We start from the raw sequence: 20,167 nt of genomic DNA on the forward strand, positions 1-20,167 counted from the left end.
GAATGATATGACAAACCAAACAATTAAAAGAAATAAACAAAAAACAGAAAGGGTTGTAGTGTGTGTATATGTGTGTGTGTATATATATATATATATATATATATATATATATATATATATATATATATATATATATATATAAAGTTACTTAAAAGATTGTGAGTATTTTAAAAAATTTAAACGGAAATGAATATTATAGTGGGTATGAAGATAGGAATGAGACAAGTATGTACATCTCATCCCAATATTCAATTGAAAAACTCGAATATTCTCTATACTTATACTCATACCCAATTAAAATAAAAATTCTCCATTAAAATCATTAAAAGAGGAACATAATCTGACAATATCCACGAAACAAGTTTATTTATCATGTTTACTTGTGTTAATCTTTGAAGGACAAAACAAGGTACGGTAATTATAATAATTAAATTTAACAATACTAATAATACTTATTATTATTATTATTATAAGAAAATCTTTTAATACTTATCAAATACTTATGTCGAGAAAAATAACTCACTTGAGCATACTTCACCCATGATAACATATCTTCTAAATTAACAAACTTTTATCCTTAATGAAAAATTTAATAAAGATGATGTTTCATAGTAGTTATCTAGAAATGAATATACAATATAAAAAATTATTTTAATGGTAAAAACAAAAATGGGACTGTATATTTCCAAATAACCCAAACACCTTATTATTTCATTTTTTTATTCACATTTCTCAAAGTTATTCCTGTGTCACTTTTGTCGGCCTTTTCTCTTTTCTTTTCATTAGGAACCAAAAGACAAATTTAATATTTATTTTGATTGTTCATTTTTTTTCTTTTGTAATATAGAGAGATAAACATGTATAACAAGTTATTTTAGATTTAACAAAAGTAAACAGACAAAACAAAAGAGAAATTCCTTCATCATTCAGTTTGTTCTCACAAAAAAAGAAAATTATGTGTTAAAGTAAGATTAGTCGAGTCATTAGTTGCATTTAACCATTCTCCCCAATGGTAAAAAAGGAAATAATTTTTATGATCTTAGAGAAAAGAAAAAAAAAAGATATTTCCAAGCGTTGTAGAACAAAACAAGAAGATATTGTAATTATAAAAAATATGTAAATACAATAAATAGTCTTTGAAAGCAATAAATAGTGAAGTTATTTATCTATCTTCTTGTCTTTCAATATAATTAAAATTTTCAGTATTCCTTTGAATGCGTCAAATTAGTCAAAACTTAATTCTAAAAGAAAAATTAATCCCAACACTTTAAATCAGTCAAATTCCTCCATCAAAAACAATAAAACTTTTTTTTCTTAGATGAGCATTAAATATAAAATTTAATTTAATTAAAACGTGTAGAACTTTACAAATTTAGACACGTCAAAATTTGGTATGTCAATTAATCTTTAATTTAACAATACTAATTGAGAAACAATACACGGAATTAATTAATTACTTTTTCTGAATCTTAAATCAATGAAAATATTTACTCCGATAATAAATTCTACCAAAAAAAATTAGGGTGAAAATAAATTTAGCATTATTTATATTGCATTAATCATAAAAAACCTACAAGGTAACTCTTTACACAACCAAATACTGTGTTTCTCATAACTATGCACTTATAAATATTCAGTAGTTGAACTTCCATGGTGTCAGATTGAAGCATTGAACCTCAAAAATCTGACCCCTTTTTTTGTGGTTTTTAAGGAAGAAAAAAATTTAGTGTTTTCAAAGGCTATGGAGCATGGAGGTTCCTTCTTTCACATTGATCAACATGTGAAATCAAGTTCTGGTAAGTTCTCAACACACCAACAAAACTTCTTATCACAAATAATATGAGTTTTTTTTCTTTTTTTTTTTTATGTATATGTATCTATGTTTGCAATAACCTTTATAAGATACCATTCTAATACTTTTTTTTTCATCATATTCAATCAAAATTTATATAGTTTTGTTATCATATATTTCTACTATTGATGAGCATAGTTTTCGTATACCAAGGGATTGGGTTGAATTTAAGGAAATAATTATCTAATTCCTCTTTTTGTTCTAATGATCTAATTTCATGTTCATTAAATATGCATGTATTTGCATATTTTCAGTTTATGTAAAAGTTTAAGTACATGATCATTAAAGTTTTATTGGTTAGGTTTGTGTACACTTCATATTTTATGAAAAATTATTTAAGAAAATAAAAGTAAAAGTTTATTCTTGAGATATGTGTAATTTTTGATTTAAACTAAACTAATTTATCTTTTCATAAGGGGTATATGTTAACATGTTATAATTTTGATTATCTAAACACAAACACAAAAATTGTAACTTGTTTAAATACATTTATATAAAAAAAAACGAGTTAAGTCACATTAAAAATAATGGTTATTGAAATTTATCTTTTTGGATCTTACACTATAAGAAAAATTGATATTATCAACGGTCAAAATCTGTTGATAATGGTCAAAATCTGTCGTTAAATCAACATTATCGACGAATTATCGATGGTCACTGTAAAACTTTTGTCGGTAAAAGAAATTATTGTATATAATTATTTGTGATTGCGAGGAATAGAAGAGATGTGAGAAAATGAAATAGTTGGTGAGATTTTGAGTAATGAAGTAGTATAACTTTTATAAAATATCATGTAATTATTTGACACCTTTTAAACATACTTTTGACAAGTGTTTGACATTCACAGGATTCAAATAAATATTAGATATTCATTCAACTTCATTTGAATATGTATAAAAAGAATAAACAAATTTGTTTTTGCTAAACATTTTTCTAACATTGTTATCCTAATAAAGTAAGAAGAAATTAAAACCGAAACAATTTATACTATAAACTTAATGCTTTTAATACATTTTATGATGCTTCTTTTCATAAGACATAACCAGTTATTTTAATTATCATGAGATATATATGTTTTAAAAATTTTTGTGAGGTTATTAAGAAACTTTAAGTATGATCATTAATAAGTTATATATGATTTAATGGTTAAATTTGTAAAAGGAAAATTATTTAAGAAAATAAACATTTTTCTCTTGAAGTATACTTATTTTAATATATTATATTTATTTGTTTATTTTTAAAGAGTGTTCTAACATTTATAATTTTAGATTATCTAAAACACCAAAATATAATTTGTTAAAATATCTTTATTTTTTAAAGAAATAGTATTTGAAAGACATCAAAGACTCGTTTGTTTCAATCTCATTTGGATATGTTTAAAGTGCATAAACAAACTCTTACTTTTTACTAAACATTTTTTAAACATTGTTATCTTAATAAAGTAAGAAGAAATTAGAAATGGAAAACTTATACTATAAACTTGAGCTTGTAATATTTTTATGATGCTTATTTTCATGAGACTTAACCAATTATTTGAATTACTATTGTGAGATATATGTTTTAAATTTTATTGTTAGGTTATTAAAGAACATTAAGAACATGATCATATATTAAGATGTTATCACATTATTTAGTGGTTAGATAACTTAGTATTTCATGAAAAACTATTTAAGAAAATAAGTATTTTTTTTTCTTAAAGTATACTTATGGTACTATATACTCTTTGTTATTTTTTTTTAAAGAGTATTCTAACATATTATAATTTTGGATTATCTAAAACACATAAAAAATACATAACTTGTTGAAATATCTACTTTTAAAGAAACTATATTAAGTGTAAATTAAAAATAATGGTTATGGAGATTTGTCTTTTGATATTAGTTGTTCAAATAATAAAAATAAATAAACTATGATAAATGAGAGGTTTTTCCTTTCAAATTTATTTTAGTCTTAGATGTTTAATGAAAAAAATTATTGCATATAATTATTTGTGGTTGTGAGGAATAGAAGATGAGATGTTAAAGAAGGAAATTGTTGATGAAATTATAATAAAAACAACTGATCAAGAGTTTCGAAAATTTTATATTTGTCTTGTTTAATTACAAATTGTTATATATAAGTATTTGTCATTGTGAGGAATAGTAAATATGAATGTAAAGGGAAAAAAATATTGATAAAGTTATGAGTTATAAAACATAGAGACTTTTTAACACCTTATGACACATGTTTGATATTTTTATATTTATATCACTTTAGAATAGTATAGGGTATTGTTTTGTTCCACACTTTTTTGAACACGTTTTTCTATAATTGTTTAATATTTTAAAGATTATAGAATAGTGTGTAATAATATGTCACAATGTTTGATACTTTTCTTAATACATGTTTAACATTCTTTAGCATTGTCATATTATATATATATATATATATATATATATATATATATATATTTATATTAGACATTTATCCAAACTAATTTGAAGTTGAGTAAAGAAAGGAAGTCTAACTGTTTTTTTAACTAAAGTTTTCTTTAGACATTATTATCCTACCAAAAATAAGAAGAAATTTAAACAAAAACAACTCATTTTACAAATTTTGTTACATCTTGATACTTTTTATGGTGTTTTTTTATAAGCATCAACCAATTATTTCAATTATTAATAAGATATTTCTTAAATTTTATTCTGAGAGTCTTTAAAAAAAGTGTTTTTATAGTGTGAATTATATAGATTTGAAGTTTCATTTGAGTTTGGTGTCATAATCATGTACAATGTCTTGTATTATTTAGTTTTAACATATATGTATACTTACATTTATATTTATGTTACCTTGATTATTGCAAATTTTGTATTGAAGTGATGATGGTAAATGTATATTAAGGGAATAGTTATTTAAATAATTAATGTTTGCATTGGTCAATTTCTAAATTTAAGAATTTGTTTAACTATATCTAATGGTCTATACACAAAGTAATTTAAAATCAAGTGGGGCATTTTTGCTAAGCTAAATTCATAATTATTTTAGTAAAAATCAATTAAATGGTAATGTTTGTGTTATTTTATTTTAAAACTTCTGTTGAATAAAGTCCTAATTCAACTATAGTACTTTCTTTATGTGTTAATCTAATGTCATAATTGTGCCACATATAAACTATTGAGTTTGTTTTTCATGAAGGATAGAAAGTTTTTTTTTTCATATTTTTTCTTATTCCAATATATTTGTTTTATTTATAAATAACTTTGGCTTTTGCACTTGAAACATGATTTCAATGTGTAGTTGGTCTTTGTTGAAGACTTTTTATTTCAATTTTTTTCTTATAATGAACCTTTATAAGAGAATGCATCTACAATAGTTGAATGAATTTTATTTTACCATTTTTTAACAAATGCTTAAAAAGAAAATATCACAAAAGTAAGTAATATTTTGTAATTAACGTATACAAATAGTAAAAAATTAATTTCTCAAACTAATTGCACCATTTTTATTTAGCCACTACCTTGCACTAATCCAAGAGATTTGTTGAATTGCAGGTAAGAAAAATTTGCAAAGCTTATACCCTTAAATTTTTACACTACTCTAAAGTACACAAAATAATTCCACACATATTTACTAACTAGTTATTTAATAAATTATATTAATTTCCTTAATTCATAGTTTTGGATCTGAGTTCTAAAATGCAATGATGAATCTCTTTCTTGAAGTGTTGAATGATCCATTGGAGCAAGAAAACAACTATGCCAACACAGAAACTGCAGCAGCAATAAACTCAAATGAAGTTCAAATCCCTAATGCAGTTCAAATCCCTAATTTGATTGGGAGAGATAAGAGCAAAATGCCAATTACAAATGTGACAAAAATCATGAGAAAATTTCTTCCAAACACTGCAAAAGTCTCTGATGGAGCCAAAGAGATGATTCAACAGAGTGCTACAAATTACATAACACATGTAACAAGAAAGGCCAAGGAGAAGTGCCAGAGTGAGTACAGAAAGATTATGAATGCAGATGACTTGTTATGGGCCATTGAAAATGTGGGCTTTGATGAATACATTGGGCCTCTCAGTACTTTTCTCCAACGTTGTCGCCACATTGAAGGAGGTAGTAGTAATGGGCCTGCTTTTGGGCCTACTTTTGAGCCTGAGCTTAACCCTGTGGAAATGCCCCTTAACGCTGTGGAAATGCCCCACCCTCCTCTACCACCTCCACCACCGCCGCCACTGCCACCGCCACCGCCTCCGGCGGCGGAGATGTTTGACCCAAATGGTGTGAGTGGTTTTATCAACTTTGATCCTTTTTCTCTCTTCCAACAGGATCAGCTGTGAGATGATAATAATCAATAAATAAAGAATAAGTAGCTTGTTTAAAATCAAAGACAATATAGTTGAATTGTCATTCTCATTGTTCAATTAGGGATACAACTATGAATGTTTTTTATATGGGAAAACCAAAGCTTCAAGCTTTGTTTTGGATGAAATAATTTTAGATTGAGTGCATTTATTTTTGTTTACTTTAATGATGATGAATCTCACATTTATAACGGCTATGTTGTTCACCATGAAGTGGCTTGCATTAATATGCTTTGTTTTGAATTGTACTTTGAGGACTTGGTGGGTCAGAAACCAGAGTGACTCACATGGGTTTCAAATTTCAATGATTTCACATCGGAAAATGCTGGATTTTGCTTCTGTCACTTTACATATTTATCATACTTTGACCACTACCTGTTTGATGAAAAAGAAAGGTTTCAAGAAATGTAAACCCCCAAAGTTTCATTTTTCATCAATCTCATTCATGAAAAGTTTTATTACACAAAATAAGACCTTATTAACTGTTTTTTTAGTAGATTGAAAAAAAAAAATGGTTGTCTATGTAGTAAAAGTTGGGATAGGACTACATAGTTTTAAGTTAAATATAAATTTAATCTTTCAGATTATACCCCACTAGTTAAGAAAAATTAAATAAATTTATGAAACCTTTAAGATTTCATTTAACTATACCCTTAAAATTAATTCCTTCTGCAGTTATTTGATTATGATAATTATATAAATTTAATATTCTATTTTTTAAGAAAAAAAATTCAAAGGCTTGTTTAATGTTTTCATTTCAAAACCTTATCTATCAATAATGAACAATTTTAAAAATTAAATGAGTTATTTAATGAATAAATTTTCATAACTAACACTCTTCATCTCTATACCTTTTTTTTCAGACCTTCTAATTCATTTACTTCAAAAATGTTAAAGTAATCCCAAACTTCTCATAATCCACCATCTCTATTAGTTTTTGTCACATATATTCAAATTTTTTAATTCAAAGTAAATTATTAATGAATGATCCGAAAAAACATCACACGTTCATAATAATCTCACTAATATCTAGATAATTAGGTAACTAAATTTTTGCCCACAATCCTCAATCCTTTTCTAATGAACATATAACTTTTGTGACATAATAACAACCTAAGTTGTTATTTTCTTAGTTGTTCTTTTCCACTTTCCCACTTTGCAACTTTGCACAACCGTTATGTTCCCACATTCCCACCCATTCCTTATTTAAATCCCATCACCACTTTCACACTTTCTCTATTTTCCCACATTCATCTTCAATCTTACAACAAAAACACCATGTTCTTAAGAACCACCACCACCACCACCATCTTCTTCATCTTCATCATCACAATCTTCTTCTTTACAACAACAGCAACATCAACTCTTTCTCAGAACAACACAAACTTCTCCTTTTCCTTTCCCTCCTTCACCCTCCGCAACATAACCCTCCTCGGCGACTCCTTCCTCCGCAACGGCCTCGTCGGCCTCACCCTCTCCACCACCGTCCCCGCCTCCTCCTCCGGCACCCTCCTCTTCAACCACCCCATCACCACCACCCCTTCCTTCTCTCTCTCCACCAACTTCACCTTCTCCATCACCAACACCACCACCTCCGCCACCCCCTCCTCCACCTTCTCCTTCTTCCTCAACTCCTCCCACACCCTCCTCTCCCTCCATTTCCACCCCAACCAAAACCATCTCACCCTCGACCTCACCGCCTCCTCAAACTCCTCCATTACTAACTCCACTTCAGTTGATCTCAGCACCGACACTCCCATCACTTCTTGGGTTGATTATCATCATGCTGACAAGAAAAAGCTTCAAGTTTTCTTGAACTGCTCGTCACTAGCCTCTTCCAAGCCTCAAAACCCTGTCTTGAGCGTTGACCTTGACCTCTATGAGTACTTTAAGGATAATCTCTACTTGGGGTTTTCTGGTTCCACGCAAGGAAGCACCGAGCTTATCCAAGTCATGAGTTGGAGTCTGGAGTTTGAGTCAAACTCGCACCCTCTGATCAATGGTTCTAGCAGCCCTTCGAATGTTGCTGTTGAGGGCATTCCTGTTTCTTCTAATTCCACTGAGGGTAGTAAGAATCGTGGCAAGAGATTTTTGTTCGGACTCTGTGTTGCCATTGTTGGTCCTGCTTTTTTCTGTGTGGTGCTTGTGGTTTTGGGGTATTTTTCTTTTCTGAAGTGGCGTGGTTTGAGGAAGAAGAAAGGTTTTGGGACAGTGGGATGTTGTCCAAAAGAGTTTGGTTACAAGGAGGTGAAGTTGGCCACTAAGGGGTTTCATGCTTCAAGGGTAATTGGAAAAGGATCTTTTGGGACAGTGTACAAGGCTTTGTTTGAGTCTTCTGGAACAGTAGCTGCAGTTAAAAGGTCAAGACAGTACGATGGAAAAACCGAGTTTTTGGCAGAATTATCAATTATAGCTAGTTTGAGGCACAAGAATCTGCTTCAACTCCTAGGTTGGTGTGTTGAGAAGGGTGAGTTGCTGCTTGTGTATGAGTACATGCCAAATGGAAGCTTGGACAAGGTACTTTACCAAGAACATGAAGGTGGGAATACTAACAATGTGTTGAGTTGGGTTCATAGGGTTAACATTGCTGTCGGATTGGCTTCTGTTTTGAGTTATCTGCATCAAGAGTGTGAGCAGAGGGTGATTCACAGGGACATCAAAACAGGAAACATATTGCTAGATGGAAGCATGAACCCTAGGTTGGGTGATTTTGGGTTGGCCAAGCTTATGGACCATGACAAGAGTCCTGTTTCAACACTAACTGCAGGGACAATGGGATATCTTGCTCCTGAGTATCTTCAATGTGGAATGGCAAATGAGAAGACTGATGTGTTCAGCTATGGGGTGGTGGTGCTTGAGGTGGCTTGTGGGAGAAGGCCAATTGAGAGAGAGGAGCAAAAGATGGTGAATTTGGTGGATTGGGTTTGGGGGTTGCACTCTCAGGGGAGGATCATTGAAGCTGCTGACAGAAAGTTGAATGGGGAGTTTAAAGAAGGGGAAATGAAGAAGCTTTTGCTGTTGGGGTTGAGTTGTGCTAACCCTGATAGTGCTCAGAGACCTTCCATGAGAAGAGTGTTGCAGATTCTCAACAATGAAGGAGGAGTGTCTCTTGTGGTACCTAAAGAAAAACCAACACTTACTTTTTCTTCTGGCTTGCCTTTGAGTCTTGAAGACATTGTTTCTGATGCTGAGGAAGAGTTGAACTCTGGCCAGGTTGTGTGTGAGATCAAGATTGATTGAAGATGCTGAATTTCTTGTTGTTACTGTTATTTTAATTATTCATTTGATTCTTTATTTCTGTATGAACAATGACATTTGTATTTGTTATTGTAATCTGACATATATAGGGTTCATTGGTTGGAGTTCAAGCTATTACATTGAACTTCATGGTGACAATAATGTATTAAGACAGAGCAAGTTTGTTATATATTATACCGAAATGAACTTTGTTTCTGGTCATATATGAGTATTTCTCAAACTTGCTCTCTGAAACAATTGTATTGTCCACTTTCTAGTGAAATATATTCTCTCTTAAATCTTGAATGGTGTTGCAACTTTGGAGTGAAACATGTTCAATGTGCACACAGAAAAATCTGTTCATTAAACAAAACATTTATCATTCCTATGTTTTAGCTTCTGAATCTGACACCAAAGCATCAACATGTGTTGGTGGGTGTATGTTCAATGGTGTGCTGTATTATTTGAATGGTTTGCTGTTCTATGCATTCAGTGCAGGGAACAATTTTTTTGTGACTTTGATGTAGTAAAAAATGGTTATTTGAATGGTTCAATCATCGTATATTGTGCCAAATATTGTGTAGAAAAGTATATATTTGTTATTTGAGATTATGTTAACGTTCACAAAGATTTGGTAACTGATTGATTGAATAATATGTTAATTTGCATTATTGGCAGCATTGACTGGACCCATATGGGATTGACTTATGCAACGGCTATTTGAGGCAAACTCTGAAACTTATCATCACCATTGACTAACACGACAAGAAATAAAGTCACAACAAAAGATTGAGCTGTCCGAAGAAAGAAGTCTCCTAAATTGGTTTGTATTGTTAGAGAAATACCCACAAACAATATAATATACTGAAAAAAAAAACTTTATAAAATTTAATCATTGTAATGGATTTTTTTAACGTGCAACTTTAATGTATAAACACGGTTAAATTTTATGGCTTGGCATTGTAATACTCTGTCTGTATAACCAAAAAAATATATAGATATTTTAAGTATTGCTTTCATAAATCAAACATGTGAAATGAAGAAAAAAAACACAGCATGTGACATTAAAAGCAAATAACGATAAAATGTCACAAATGAAACATTTGCAACGGTCACTAAACAAGGAATGTAAATGGAATCATTGGTGTGGAAAATAGTAGTAATGGACCCCATCACATGACCTTTGTTGTGGAAACTAAGTTTTTTCCATCACACATATTATTGTATTTGTATAGATGTAATGTGCAAGCTATATTAATAAAGCCTAGAAATATCTTTTTTTTATTAAAATTTTTAATATTATATAATGGTATATTAATAGTTATTAGTTTTAATATTATTTGTGTTAAATATGTACAAGAATATATCTAATTTAACCAAATATTTATATAATTTACTCAGAGTTGTAGTTCAATCCTGATTACTATAATTGTGCACACACGAAGTATCTTTAATGTCATAATTCAATTTTTTGACTCATATTTCTCTATTAGGACCAGTTTTTCCCTTTAATATGTACCATAAAAGTTCTGGCGTAAAAAAAAAAACTTTTTTTTAAATAACATAATCTTTTAATATATTTGAGTAAAATTATTTAAAAAGATAGAAACAATTTTCAAATTTTCTTACAAAAAATATAACTTGAAGTTTTCATAAAAAATAAAATGTGGTAAACAGAGAAACTTTTAAAAAATTCACAGAAGAGCATTAATTTACAATTATAAAATAATCACTCATCGATCACTTTTTTTCTCACAAAACAAATAAACTCTCTTATATTAATTAATTTATATTAAAATATTATTAACTATAAAAAAATTATTCTAACAAATAATTAGTAAAAAAGAGCACTACTCACATATACAGTTTCAAAATTAAATTTAAGACAAATTTATTAATATCAATCAATCTAATCACTATGTTTAATCCAATAGAATAGGTAACTGAGTTTCAAAAATAAGGTGATTGAACCTATTACTTTTTGGTTGAATTAGAATTGTAGTAGTTTGAAACAAATTTATGAACATATGAAGCAATATTATATCAAGTTTTGACAAATTGAAGGGAAGAAATTTCTTTTTTTTCTTACAATTTGATGTTATTCGACAGAATAACCACACCACTGACTACAGTTAACCTTCCAAGACACTAAGTGAAAATCTAAGCTGGGTTAAAAAAGTATAGAATTTTCATAGATGAAAAACTATATAAGAAAATTTGTGAGTTTAATCAAATATTCATGATCCTGTAACAGTCAAAAATGGTTACATTTTTTTGATGATACAATACTAGCCCAGTATAGGTTGCTATGTAAAAGTTTAATTAGATATAATATTATATCTTCATCCTGACCTTGTACAAGAAGTCATTAGCCAGAAATCACAAGTTGGCTTCTGCAACACAAGAATCTTCATCCCCATATGGGGAGACTTGTCTCCGAGATGGAGCATTTCGCAATTCATCAATTGTGTTCTGCTTGGTCCTTTCCACATCCTCCATAGCAATATTTACATTACCTCTTACACTTGAATTTTCATGTTCTTCGGCCCCCAATACTACCTTTTCTGGCAATTTGGTCTTCCACTTTATACCAACTGCCTTTGCCTGATCAGCAAACAGACATTCTGATAAGGGTGAGCCACAAATTTCTTTATAAGTACCATAATTAACAGCACATGTATTTCCACCTTCCAAAAGTTTTGACAGTGGATGCAAAACCAATAGTGCACCATCACTTCTCTCTAAGGTGTTCTTCAATAAAAGAAAATCAGAAACTAGTTCTGTTTTGCTAAACTGAACGAATACTGCAGTTGCATCCAGGTGGAAGACAGAAACTATAGAAGTTGGTCCAAATACTTTAGATATGCACTCTCTTACTTCAATTGCCTTCAGCGTAGAAGGAAATCCCCAAATAATAACAATGTTCTCAAACAAAATTGTTGGGTACCGCTTCCTGAGGCTATGGCTGGGTGAAGAATCCGCAACCTTATTACCAGTACTTAGATCAATAATGTCCCCATGCATCCAACTAAGATATAAACGATTAACATATTTCTGTAGTTTCTCGTCAAGGGCTAATTGTTTTGAAGAATCGTGGAGTTTGTAATCAATACCTAAATCACTGCATAACTGGGCAAAGATGCATCCAGTCATGAAGGCATCATATCCTGCCGCATGCTTGCCTCCAGGGTTCCAGCTGGATGATCTGCATATATACATCTAATGTTGGTACGGGGAAGTACTTTTATCTAAAGAGAGCTTGGACAAAATATGAAATGCAAGAGAACAATACTTAAAGAAGACAAATGGGACACTAAATCATTAGACTTAGCAGTCCAAATTCTGAAGCAATCATATCAAGCTATGTGCAGACATATGTAGACGACAAAAAGTCACAAGGGAAATTAAAATGTTATCTACCATTGAACAGCATAGTTCCCACATACCATTATTTATAATATTACCTACCATTAAATAAGAGAGAGAAAAAATGTGTCTACCTTTTAGTTATAAACTTTGCATTCTTGGAGTATGCATCAAAAAAAGAAAAAATGTATAGAAAAAAGGAAAGAACTCTGTCATGTATGAAAACTGTTGAAAACTAATAGTTGAAACATAAACTCAACTGTCATCAAAAAAAGAGTCGCTGATATTGCAGCATTAGATTGATAAATTTAAATCACAATAACCAGGCCAGGACTAAAAAAAGCAGAGACAAACCTCACATCATCAACTTCAACGTCCACTTTCACATGTGAGAGTGAACCTAGATAACTGGTTCTTGAGCCAGCTGCAATTTGTGGGCAAAATGAAGTGAATGCAGCTGCCAGTGATTTTCTGGATCTTTTCATCTTTTCCTGGAGCATAAAATTAGTGTTCAGAAGTATCTTGGTGTCAACAATGTGCGGAAAGCACTTGTTAACTGAGGTAACAAACTCTTCAGGAGTACCAGGAAGAGGGCCTATAAATTTGCTGTAGACATGAGCAATATCTGTATGACGGAATGGTATATAACATTTTAGTGTTGTGTAAAATTAAATAGCTTCTCAACGATTCAGAAAGTCGTTGTTACCTAGAAAACAATTGTGACCAACAATCAACTTCTGTTCCGATGAAAGGAGATCAATAACGTGGCGAAGTCCTACAGCACCTTGAATTTTCATCTTTTCTACGCCGAGATTTTCTTCTTTCACTTTTTTCTGTGAGATTAATTGAAGAATTTAATAGGTGGCTGTGGTATATCAATAAAACTCTGCTACCACATTATATTTTAGCTTTCTCTAATGTTAGACCTAGACATAGTATACCAAATTATATACTAACAAAGCACAAACATTATTTTTTTAAAATACATTAGCATAAACATATTAATTTTTTTAATATTAATTGTGTGCAATATCACTATAATTAGGGTTAAGCTTTGTTTTAAGAAAATGCTCAGTCATTTACAGTTTAATAGGTGGCTGTGGTATATCAACAAAACTCTGCTACCACATTATATTTTAGCTTTCTCTAATGTTAGACCTAGACATAATATACCAAATTATATACTAACAAAGCACAAACATTATTTTTTTAAAATACATTAGCATAAACATATTAATTTTTTTAATATTAATTGTGTGCAATATCACTATAATTAGGGTTAAGCTTTGTTTTAAGAAAATGCTCAGTCATTTACAGTCTGAACTAGAAATGAAGGATAATATTAGGTCCATTCTTTCAATGGTAATCAAAAGACATAGATCACCACCATCATTATTTCTAAAGTGCAGAAGGAACAATTATATTGAATTCCAATGTAAAATCACATGTGACAATTTAAAAGGAAACGAAACAATATCAAGATTTATTACCAGAAGTAAGTTTAACTCATCCTTTGAGTCTGTATACACAACTAAATGCTGTAAACCGGAAGCCTCACTGTTTACACTGATATAAGAAAGATCTTTGAATTGTTTTCTGATGACCTGAAAGTATTTAAACTAATAGTCAGAAAAACTCAGCACAAACTTCATAGATGTATAGTACTGCTACGTCTTGAGGAAAAGAATACTGATAAATGACACAATCAAATACCAATATGAAAAGAAACAAAAATGTGAACGTATCATTTAGGGCACAAAATATATAAGCATTACCGACTGAATCAATTTAAGCTGGTGAGAGGTGAATCCATTAAGGCTAAGAGCCGGATGCATCTCAAAAAAAATCTCTTGAAATTTTGAGTCCCCTGTAATTCCTTGAATCTGGTCTTCTAGATTTTGCTCATGTAATAACCCATCACGCCATCCACGGAATTTGTTTTTCATTCGTGCAGTGAACAAAATGTCTGCTGCACTAAGCAACGGCATGTCCCTGACATCTTTTAATTTATAAATGTCTGACCACTCACTATCATGTGCAGAATTCAAACTCCTTAAGGCTTCCCTTTCTTGTTCTCTGGATAAATAAGATATTCCTGACAGTTATCAAGGGTGAAAATTCTCAAACCATAGAAACCATAAATGTCATGATGAGGTTACACGTGCAATCAAATACCAATCTTATGAGTTAGTGACAGAAATGGAAGATCAACCAACACCAAAACATCACCAGCAATTCAACTATGGTGGCTACTGGTTAAGGGTCATAGGCCTTCGTCATCTTTAATGTCCCCATAGTTCTATAATTTCCTATAACTCTAAAAACCATATATAAAGAGCACTTCCAGTTTGCAAATAAGCTAAAGAGTAAAATCGCAGAGCTCTATGAACATTACCTCTTTTTCCATTGAACCACTAAACATCTAGGCTACAGGCCTAGAAATGAAACACGCATATCTTACTTTTTCCATGTATAGAAATAAAACATCCAAGGACAAACTCCTTTCTTCCATTAGCTTAACAGTTAGTATCAAATGCAATTCACGAAATAAAAGGAAAACTAAGCAACCTTCGTGTATGCAAGCATTAAAATCAAACTGGTATTTAGCCAAGAAATCCATCGAAGTAGTCTGCCAGAGAAATTCATCGCACGGACCCAGACCTGCATGCTCCTGTCGAGGAAAAACATAGAAACTGTGCCTGCCAAGGAGCAATTCTCTATTCAAACCAGCCTTAAAAATAATGTACAAATATACTTAGCCTACAAATAATCCAACGCAAAAATCACCAACAGAACTAATACTATAAAAATTTACAGTCCAGATAGAATGGATGAAAGAACATACGGATACGCGACAAAGGAGTGATTTGAGGAATCCCAACGGAAGGGGCAAACGCCGAATTGAACAATGGCGAACTTGGTGGCGGAGTCTCGGACTTTGAGGTAGCGCACGTCGGAGCGGTCAAACTCGAAGGACTCACGCCAGGGAGCGCTGGTGATGCCGCTCATCTCGAGGTCGATGGCCACGAAGTCCGACGACCGGACGTGGCGCCGGAGCTCCGCCAGCGACGGTTCGAAGTTTGCGGTGGTCACCGTCTTCAAAGGAAATGCCGAATCGCATTGCGTGGGGGTGGTGGGGGTGGCGGGGGATAGGGCACGTGCAAGCACACGTGAGAGTGACGGTGAGGGAAGTTTGTATGGCTTCATTGTTTGTGCTGCATTTTTTGGGTCAGAGGTTTAGAAGAGGGATAACGGAAAAGAATAGAGGAAGGCGCAGATCTAAACCGTCGTCGTTTTGCCTGAGGGGTTACGATTCGTCGTTTGGGCATGGGCTAATTTTTTGGATCGGCCCAGCATACTTGGATCGAGGACAATTTCTTTCAGGCTTTTTCTTCGTGAACCCCGTGATTACTACCTACACCGCATATTAATTGCAAAAAAGCTAAAATTCCTTCTTGTTGTACCATGCCACCTCTGTCGCTCCCACTTCTTCTAACTACACCTCCCTTCTTTATCATAGTTGCACTCTTGATAAGTTTGTTCTGAAAAGTTAATTCTATAACGTATTAAAATATATGTTATGTGTTTTGAAAAGCATGTTCTAAAAATTTTATTTCATAAATCTTGTCCCCAAATTTTCAAAAGCTTGTTTTGAAAGATTTCTAAAATAAATAATTCAAAAATGACCTTTACGGATGGAAAATGTCATCTAAATTATACGGATACATTTAAAAATTATAGGATGAATGAAGAAAAAGCCTTTCTTTTAACACTTCATGCTGTCATACCTTCTTTTGTATTTACACTAGTATACTTGTGTAATGCACCAAATTTGTTAATGTTTTAATAATAAAGTGGAGAGATATTGGATTAATATTTAATATTTTTATAATCAACACATGAAGGAAAGATAAAGCAAACAAAACATATAATTTTTACCAAAAAATATTGTTCTTATTATTGTTAACGTATGCAAAAGCCTTGAAATATTTAAATTTAAAATATCAAAAACTACTGTTATTGTTTAGAAAAAACTATATATAGTTTGACAAAGACAAATGTGAAAAGTTAATTTGTTAGAAAGGAAATATCCTTCAAATATGTTATTCGATTGAAGAATCCTAAGTTTTTACAATAAATTGCAAAAGAAAATTTAACCACATAAAAAAATGGAATCCAAAAGAAAAATGATAAAGAGCATAACCTTATGTCATATTTGCGAAGGATTTCAAATTCATATACATAATGCTCGATGTAAAACTTTGTTCTTTTAAAAACAAAAACTCAGTCACGGTAAAAGGATAGTGCAAAGCTTCTTTTCGAAAAACTCGTTTCTCCTCTTAAATCTCAACTTGTTTTTCAACCTTTCTTATTCAAATTTCATCGCTTTTGTGATCGAAGGTTGGGGTTCCGATCATCATGAAACCCTCTTCAAATCCAATCGAACAAAATCTCCATTTAAGTAAGTCAAAATTCTAGGTCCTTCAATACCTAATTTATTTTGGAAACACATGCGATTTTTTCTTAGATTGCATATGACCCCAAGGTCCTTGTTTTCACTCTTTGCGAATTTGTGGTATGTATGGTTCGATATGGTCATCTTTACGTTGTCCCTACGGGTAGAGCTTTCGCAAGTTTAGAGACAACCTCGAGGTTCTTAGAGTTTTTAGTTGTCTTTGAAGGGGGGAAAGCTAATTTTGTGTTTTTTTATATGTTGTGTTTGTTCTAATTATTAGTTATTGAATGTAATTTGGATGCTATGATTTTTGAATTGTGAATTATAGCTTACTCTTGTCTACACTATGTTTCAATTGTTGAACTTGTTTGATGTTATGAAATTTCATTAAAGTGGTTGTATGCATAGAAATTATGGTATGTTGTTGTCCTCAAAAGCCTTAGTGAGAGTCTTAAATTAAGTAGAATGACACAGATTGAGTTAAAAAATTCAAGATTTTAAGTGTGGGAACATTTACCAAGTGGAAGTAACTTACGAAGTGTCAAATTACACAAATTAAGCTCAAAGAGGAATGTTTTTCTGCTCTGGTATAACATTGGGTGACATTGATATTGTTAGGTGCAATCCAGATAGTGAACTCACTGACTTGTTAGTGTTGTGCGCCACTTCTAGGCCGCTAGGCGCCACCCTTTTTTCAACCTTGAACAATCTTTTGAAAATTGTGATTCTCATTTCGTTAATCGTCAGATAAAGCTACAATTTTAATAGTGTGTCCTAGGCACAAAGTTCTTCACTTTGACTAGTCAAATCTTGAATTTGTTGTCTGTAGTGAGAGCATTTTTCTTGTAAGATTCCCTTATATTAGGTTGTTGACAACTCTGAGCTTTGTTGCTTGTTCGTTGCATAACATTTTCTTCAGCTATCCAATTAATTTGATTCTTTTTTCGTTACGTTCCCAACTCAATTATATTTAATTTGAATATAAGAACATAAATTTTGAACGCTTGCATAACCTATAGTTTTATTTCTAAAATCCCAAATAGTTTGTACCTATGCTGTTAAGTTACAATTTTGCATATTTAAATACTTGTGTGAGAATGTGCAAATTAATTTGGGATTCAATAAAAGCTTATGAACCATTTGGGTGATATAGGGATTGTAAAATATACATATATATATATATATTATTTTTATTTGAAGGGAATTATGTGAAATGCCAATGATGTGTTGTGTTGCGAATGATGAATGGTTGGGGAATAAGGATGTTGTATGTTTTAGTGTGATGAGTTGAGTTATACAAGATAAGTATGATGAATTAAGTATGTGATTGAGGTAATTCCAAGGGTCTCGTGGGGAGATTCTATGATAGTTGTTAGGAATCCAAGTGTGAGTCTAAGTCCCACATTGACCAGAATTGAGAAAGTAGAGCACTATATAAGGATAAAGACTCATAAACTCATTGCCTTAAGGTTTTGGGTTGAGAGTGGTGTCAGTGTCTTATGTGGTTAGGCTTATATCTCATTGGTGTTGTTCTCCCCAGTGAAACCCCCTCTGTAAAACCTGACAAGTTTTCCTTTAGTGTATGCATTGATGTAAGCAGTTAGTAGGTATATCCTGATACTCTAATACCCATTCAAGACTCATGTACAGTATAATGGGTGTCGAGCAATATTTTTTTTATCACCACAAGTGCAAAAACCACCACGAATCGTACATTAATGCCTAAATCTAGGTACTTGAGTCTAGAGTGTCTTGTGTATGGTGGGTTACTTTATATTATGCTTTAACACATCCCTAAAGTTTCTCAATTGCCCAACAATCACAAACTAATTATAAGTTTAGCACATAAACCTTCCAATTTCAAATGGAACTAATTCAACTAAAATCCAACTAAATTAAGTAATCATCTATATAACCAAATTTGAATGGACACATACATTTAACTATAGGGTAAAGAATGAGAGAATCAATGTAAACTTTATTCATTGTCAGTGAATCTAATAAGGCGATCTTTGATGACAAATAGAAGGAATTCAAATTGTTTCTCTTATGAGCAGCTTTAATGTCAACAACAAAGTCTATGAGTAAATTCTAGTTTGTCAGGGTCAACCATTTTCCAAATTCATAATTGACAGAATATAAACAAGTGTATCCTTATATTTAAAATTAACCATATGATTCAAGCCAAAAAAAATATCTAGAGTAAAATTTGAAAAAAATATACACCTGTAGGAAGTTCAATAAATGAGTTTGATAGGTCCAATAATAAAAATTGAACCAAAATAATATATTTTATGGAAACTTCAATTAAGAGGGAAAATTATGATTGGTAAAAGTCGTGGAGGGTGGAGGGTAAGAAAAGAGAGATGGGTGATGATGTAATAATGTTGTTCAATATAGAAAACTTGCATAAATAACAAACAATTGCATTAGTGTTGTTGTATTTAGGTTATTACTATATTCATAAATAAAAATATTTAGTCATATCATATTTAACACACAAACAATGCTATATGATAATAAAATAATAGAATAATTAAAACACATTATGGGATGGATGAGTTAGTCCATTCTTTGACTCATGTATGTTATGAGTTATGTAAGGTGGAGCAATACTAAATGACTACTTAAGTGTTCAACACCTTACATTCTTATCCCTATACATAAGTTGGTAAGGTATCATTTTCTAATAGGAAGTCTTAATCACTTCTATTATTGTCAATTTGAACTTATTTGTTATGTTCCACATAATTTGTTACTAAATATTTCAAATCATTTTTTTTCCATTATATTTATCATATTAATGTTAATTAAGAAAGAGTTTCTATAAAAAATGTGTTACTCAGATTTATAGTTAATATTAGGAATCCATGTATGTTTAGAAAGTTTAAATTACTAATTACCTATATCG

The 20,167-nt window shown here is 31.2% G+C and overlaps 3 protein-coding genes across 5 annotated transcripts; 2 read left to right on the forward strand and 1 right to left on the reverse strand.

The window, feature by feature from the left end:
* The first annotated feature begins 1,622 nt into the window (after nucleotides 1–1,622).
* On the forward strand, nucleotides 1,623–6,408 carry LOC114186554 (nuclear transcription factor Y subunit B-5-like). Its single transcript, XM_028074488.1, has 2 exons — nucleotides 1,623–1,796; nucleotides 5,554–6,408. Exons 1-2 carry the CDS (start codon nucleotides 1,742–1,744, stop codon nucleotides 6,171–6,173), a joined length of 675 nt encoding a protein of 224 aa, XP_027930289.1. The 5' UTR covers nucleotides 1,623–1,741; the 3' UTR covers nucleotides 6,174–6,408.
* A 1,020-nt stretch (nucleotides 6,409–7,428) lies between these two features.
* On the forward strand, nucleotides 7,429–9,716 carry LOC114187417 (probable L-type lectin-domain containing receptor kinase S.7). The gene has a single exon (XM_028075673.1). It carries the CDS (start codon nucleotides 7,476–7,478, stop codon nucleotides 9,435–9,437), a length of 1,962 nt encoding a protein of 653 aa, XP_027931474.1. The 5' UTR covers nucleotides 7,429–7,475; the 3' UTR covers nucleotides 9,438–9,716.
* A 1,884-nt stretch (nucleotides 9,717–11,600) lies between these two features.
* Nucleotides 11,601–16,068, reverse strand: LOC114186712 (poly(A)-specific ribonuclease PARN). Of its 3 annotated transcripts, none has more exons than XM_028074688.1 (7): nucleotides 15,646–16,068; nucleotides 15,369–15,499; nucleotides 14,576–14,895; nucleotides 14,291–14,404; nucleotides 13,507–13,633; nucleotides 13,155–13,425; nucleotides 11,601–12,639 (listed from the first exon to the last, which is right to left on the reverse strand). In XM_028074688.1, exons 1-7 carry the CDS (start codon nucleotides 16,005–16,007, stop codon nucleotides 11,814–11,816), a joined length of 2,151 nt encoding a protein of 716 aa, XP_027930489.1. In that variant the 5' UTR covers nucleotides 16,008–16,068; the 3' UTR covers nucleotides 11,601–11,813. The 3 variants fall into 3 exon arrangements, with proteins under 3 accessions (XP_027930489.1, XP_027930491.1, XP_027930490.1); XM_028074690.1 differs by having other exon boundaries at nucleotides 14,576–14,876; nucleotides 15,369–15,560; nucleotides 15,646–15,742; XM_028074689.1 differs by having other exon boundaries at nucleotides 15,369–15,560; nucleotides 15,646–15,742.
* Between the last annotated feature and the right edge of the window lie 4,099 nt (nucleotides 16,069–20,167).

This window comes from Vigna unguiculata, chromosome 6, assembly GCF_004118075.2.
Source record: "Vigna unguiculata cultivar IT97K-499-35 chromosome 6, ASM411807v1, whole genome shotgun sequence".
Taxonomy (NCBI): Eukaryota; Viridiplantae; Streptophyta; class Magnoliopsida; order Fabales; family Fabaceae; genus Vigna; species Vigna unguiculata.

What these genes read in the sequence shown, in the direction of transcription:
- LOC114186554 (XM_028074488.1), top strand. Translation starts at nt 1,742, where the DNA reads ATGGAGCATGGAGGTTCCTTCTTTCACATTGATCAACATGTGAAATCA. An exon ending in ACATGTGAAATCAAGTTCTG is followed by an intron (nt 1,797 to 5,553) that starts GTAAGTTCTCAA and finishes TCTTTCTTGAAG; the next exon opens with TGTTGAATGATCCATTGGAG.
- LOC114187417 (XM_028075673.1), top strand. Translation starts at nt 7,476, where the DNA reads ATGTTCTTAAGAACCACCACCACCACCACCATCTTCTTCATCTTCATC.
- LOC114186712 (XM_028074688.1), bottom strand. Translation starts at nt 16,007, where the DNA reads ATGAAGCCATACAAACTTCCCTCACCGTCACTCTCACGTGTGCTTGCA. An exon ending in ATGAGTTAAACTTACTTCTG is followed by an intron (nt 13,634 to 14,290) that starts GTAATAAATCTT and finishes TTAATCTCACAG; the next exon opens with AAAAAAGTGAAAGAAGAAAA. An exon ending in GTTGAAGTTGATGATGTGAG is followed by an intron (nt 12,640 to 13,154) that starts GTTTGTCTCTGC and finishes GTATATATGCAG; the next exon opens with ATCATCCAGCTGGAACCCTG.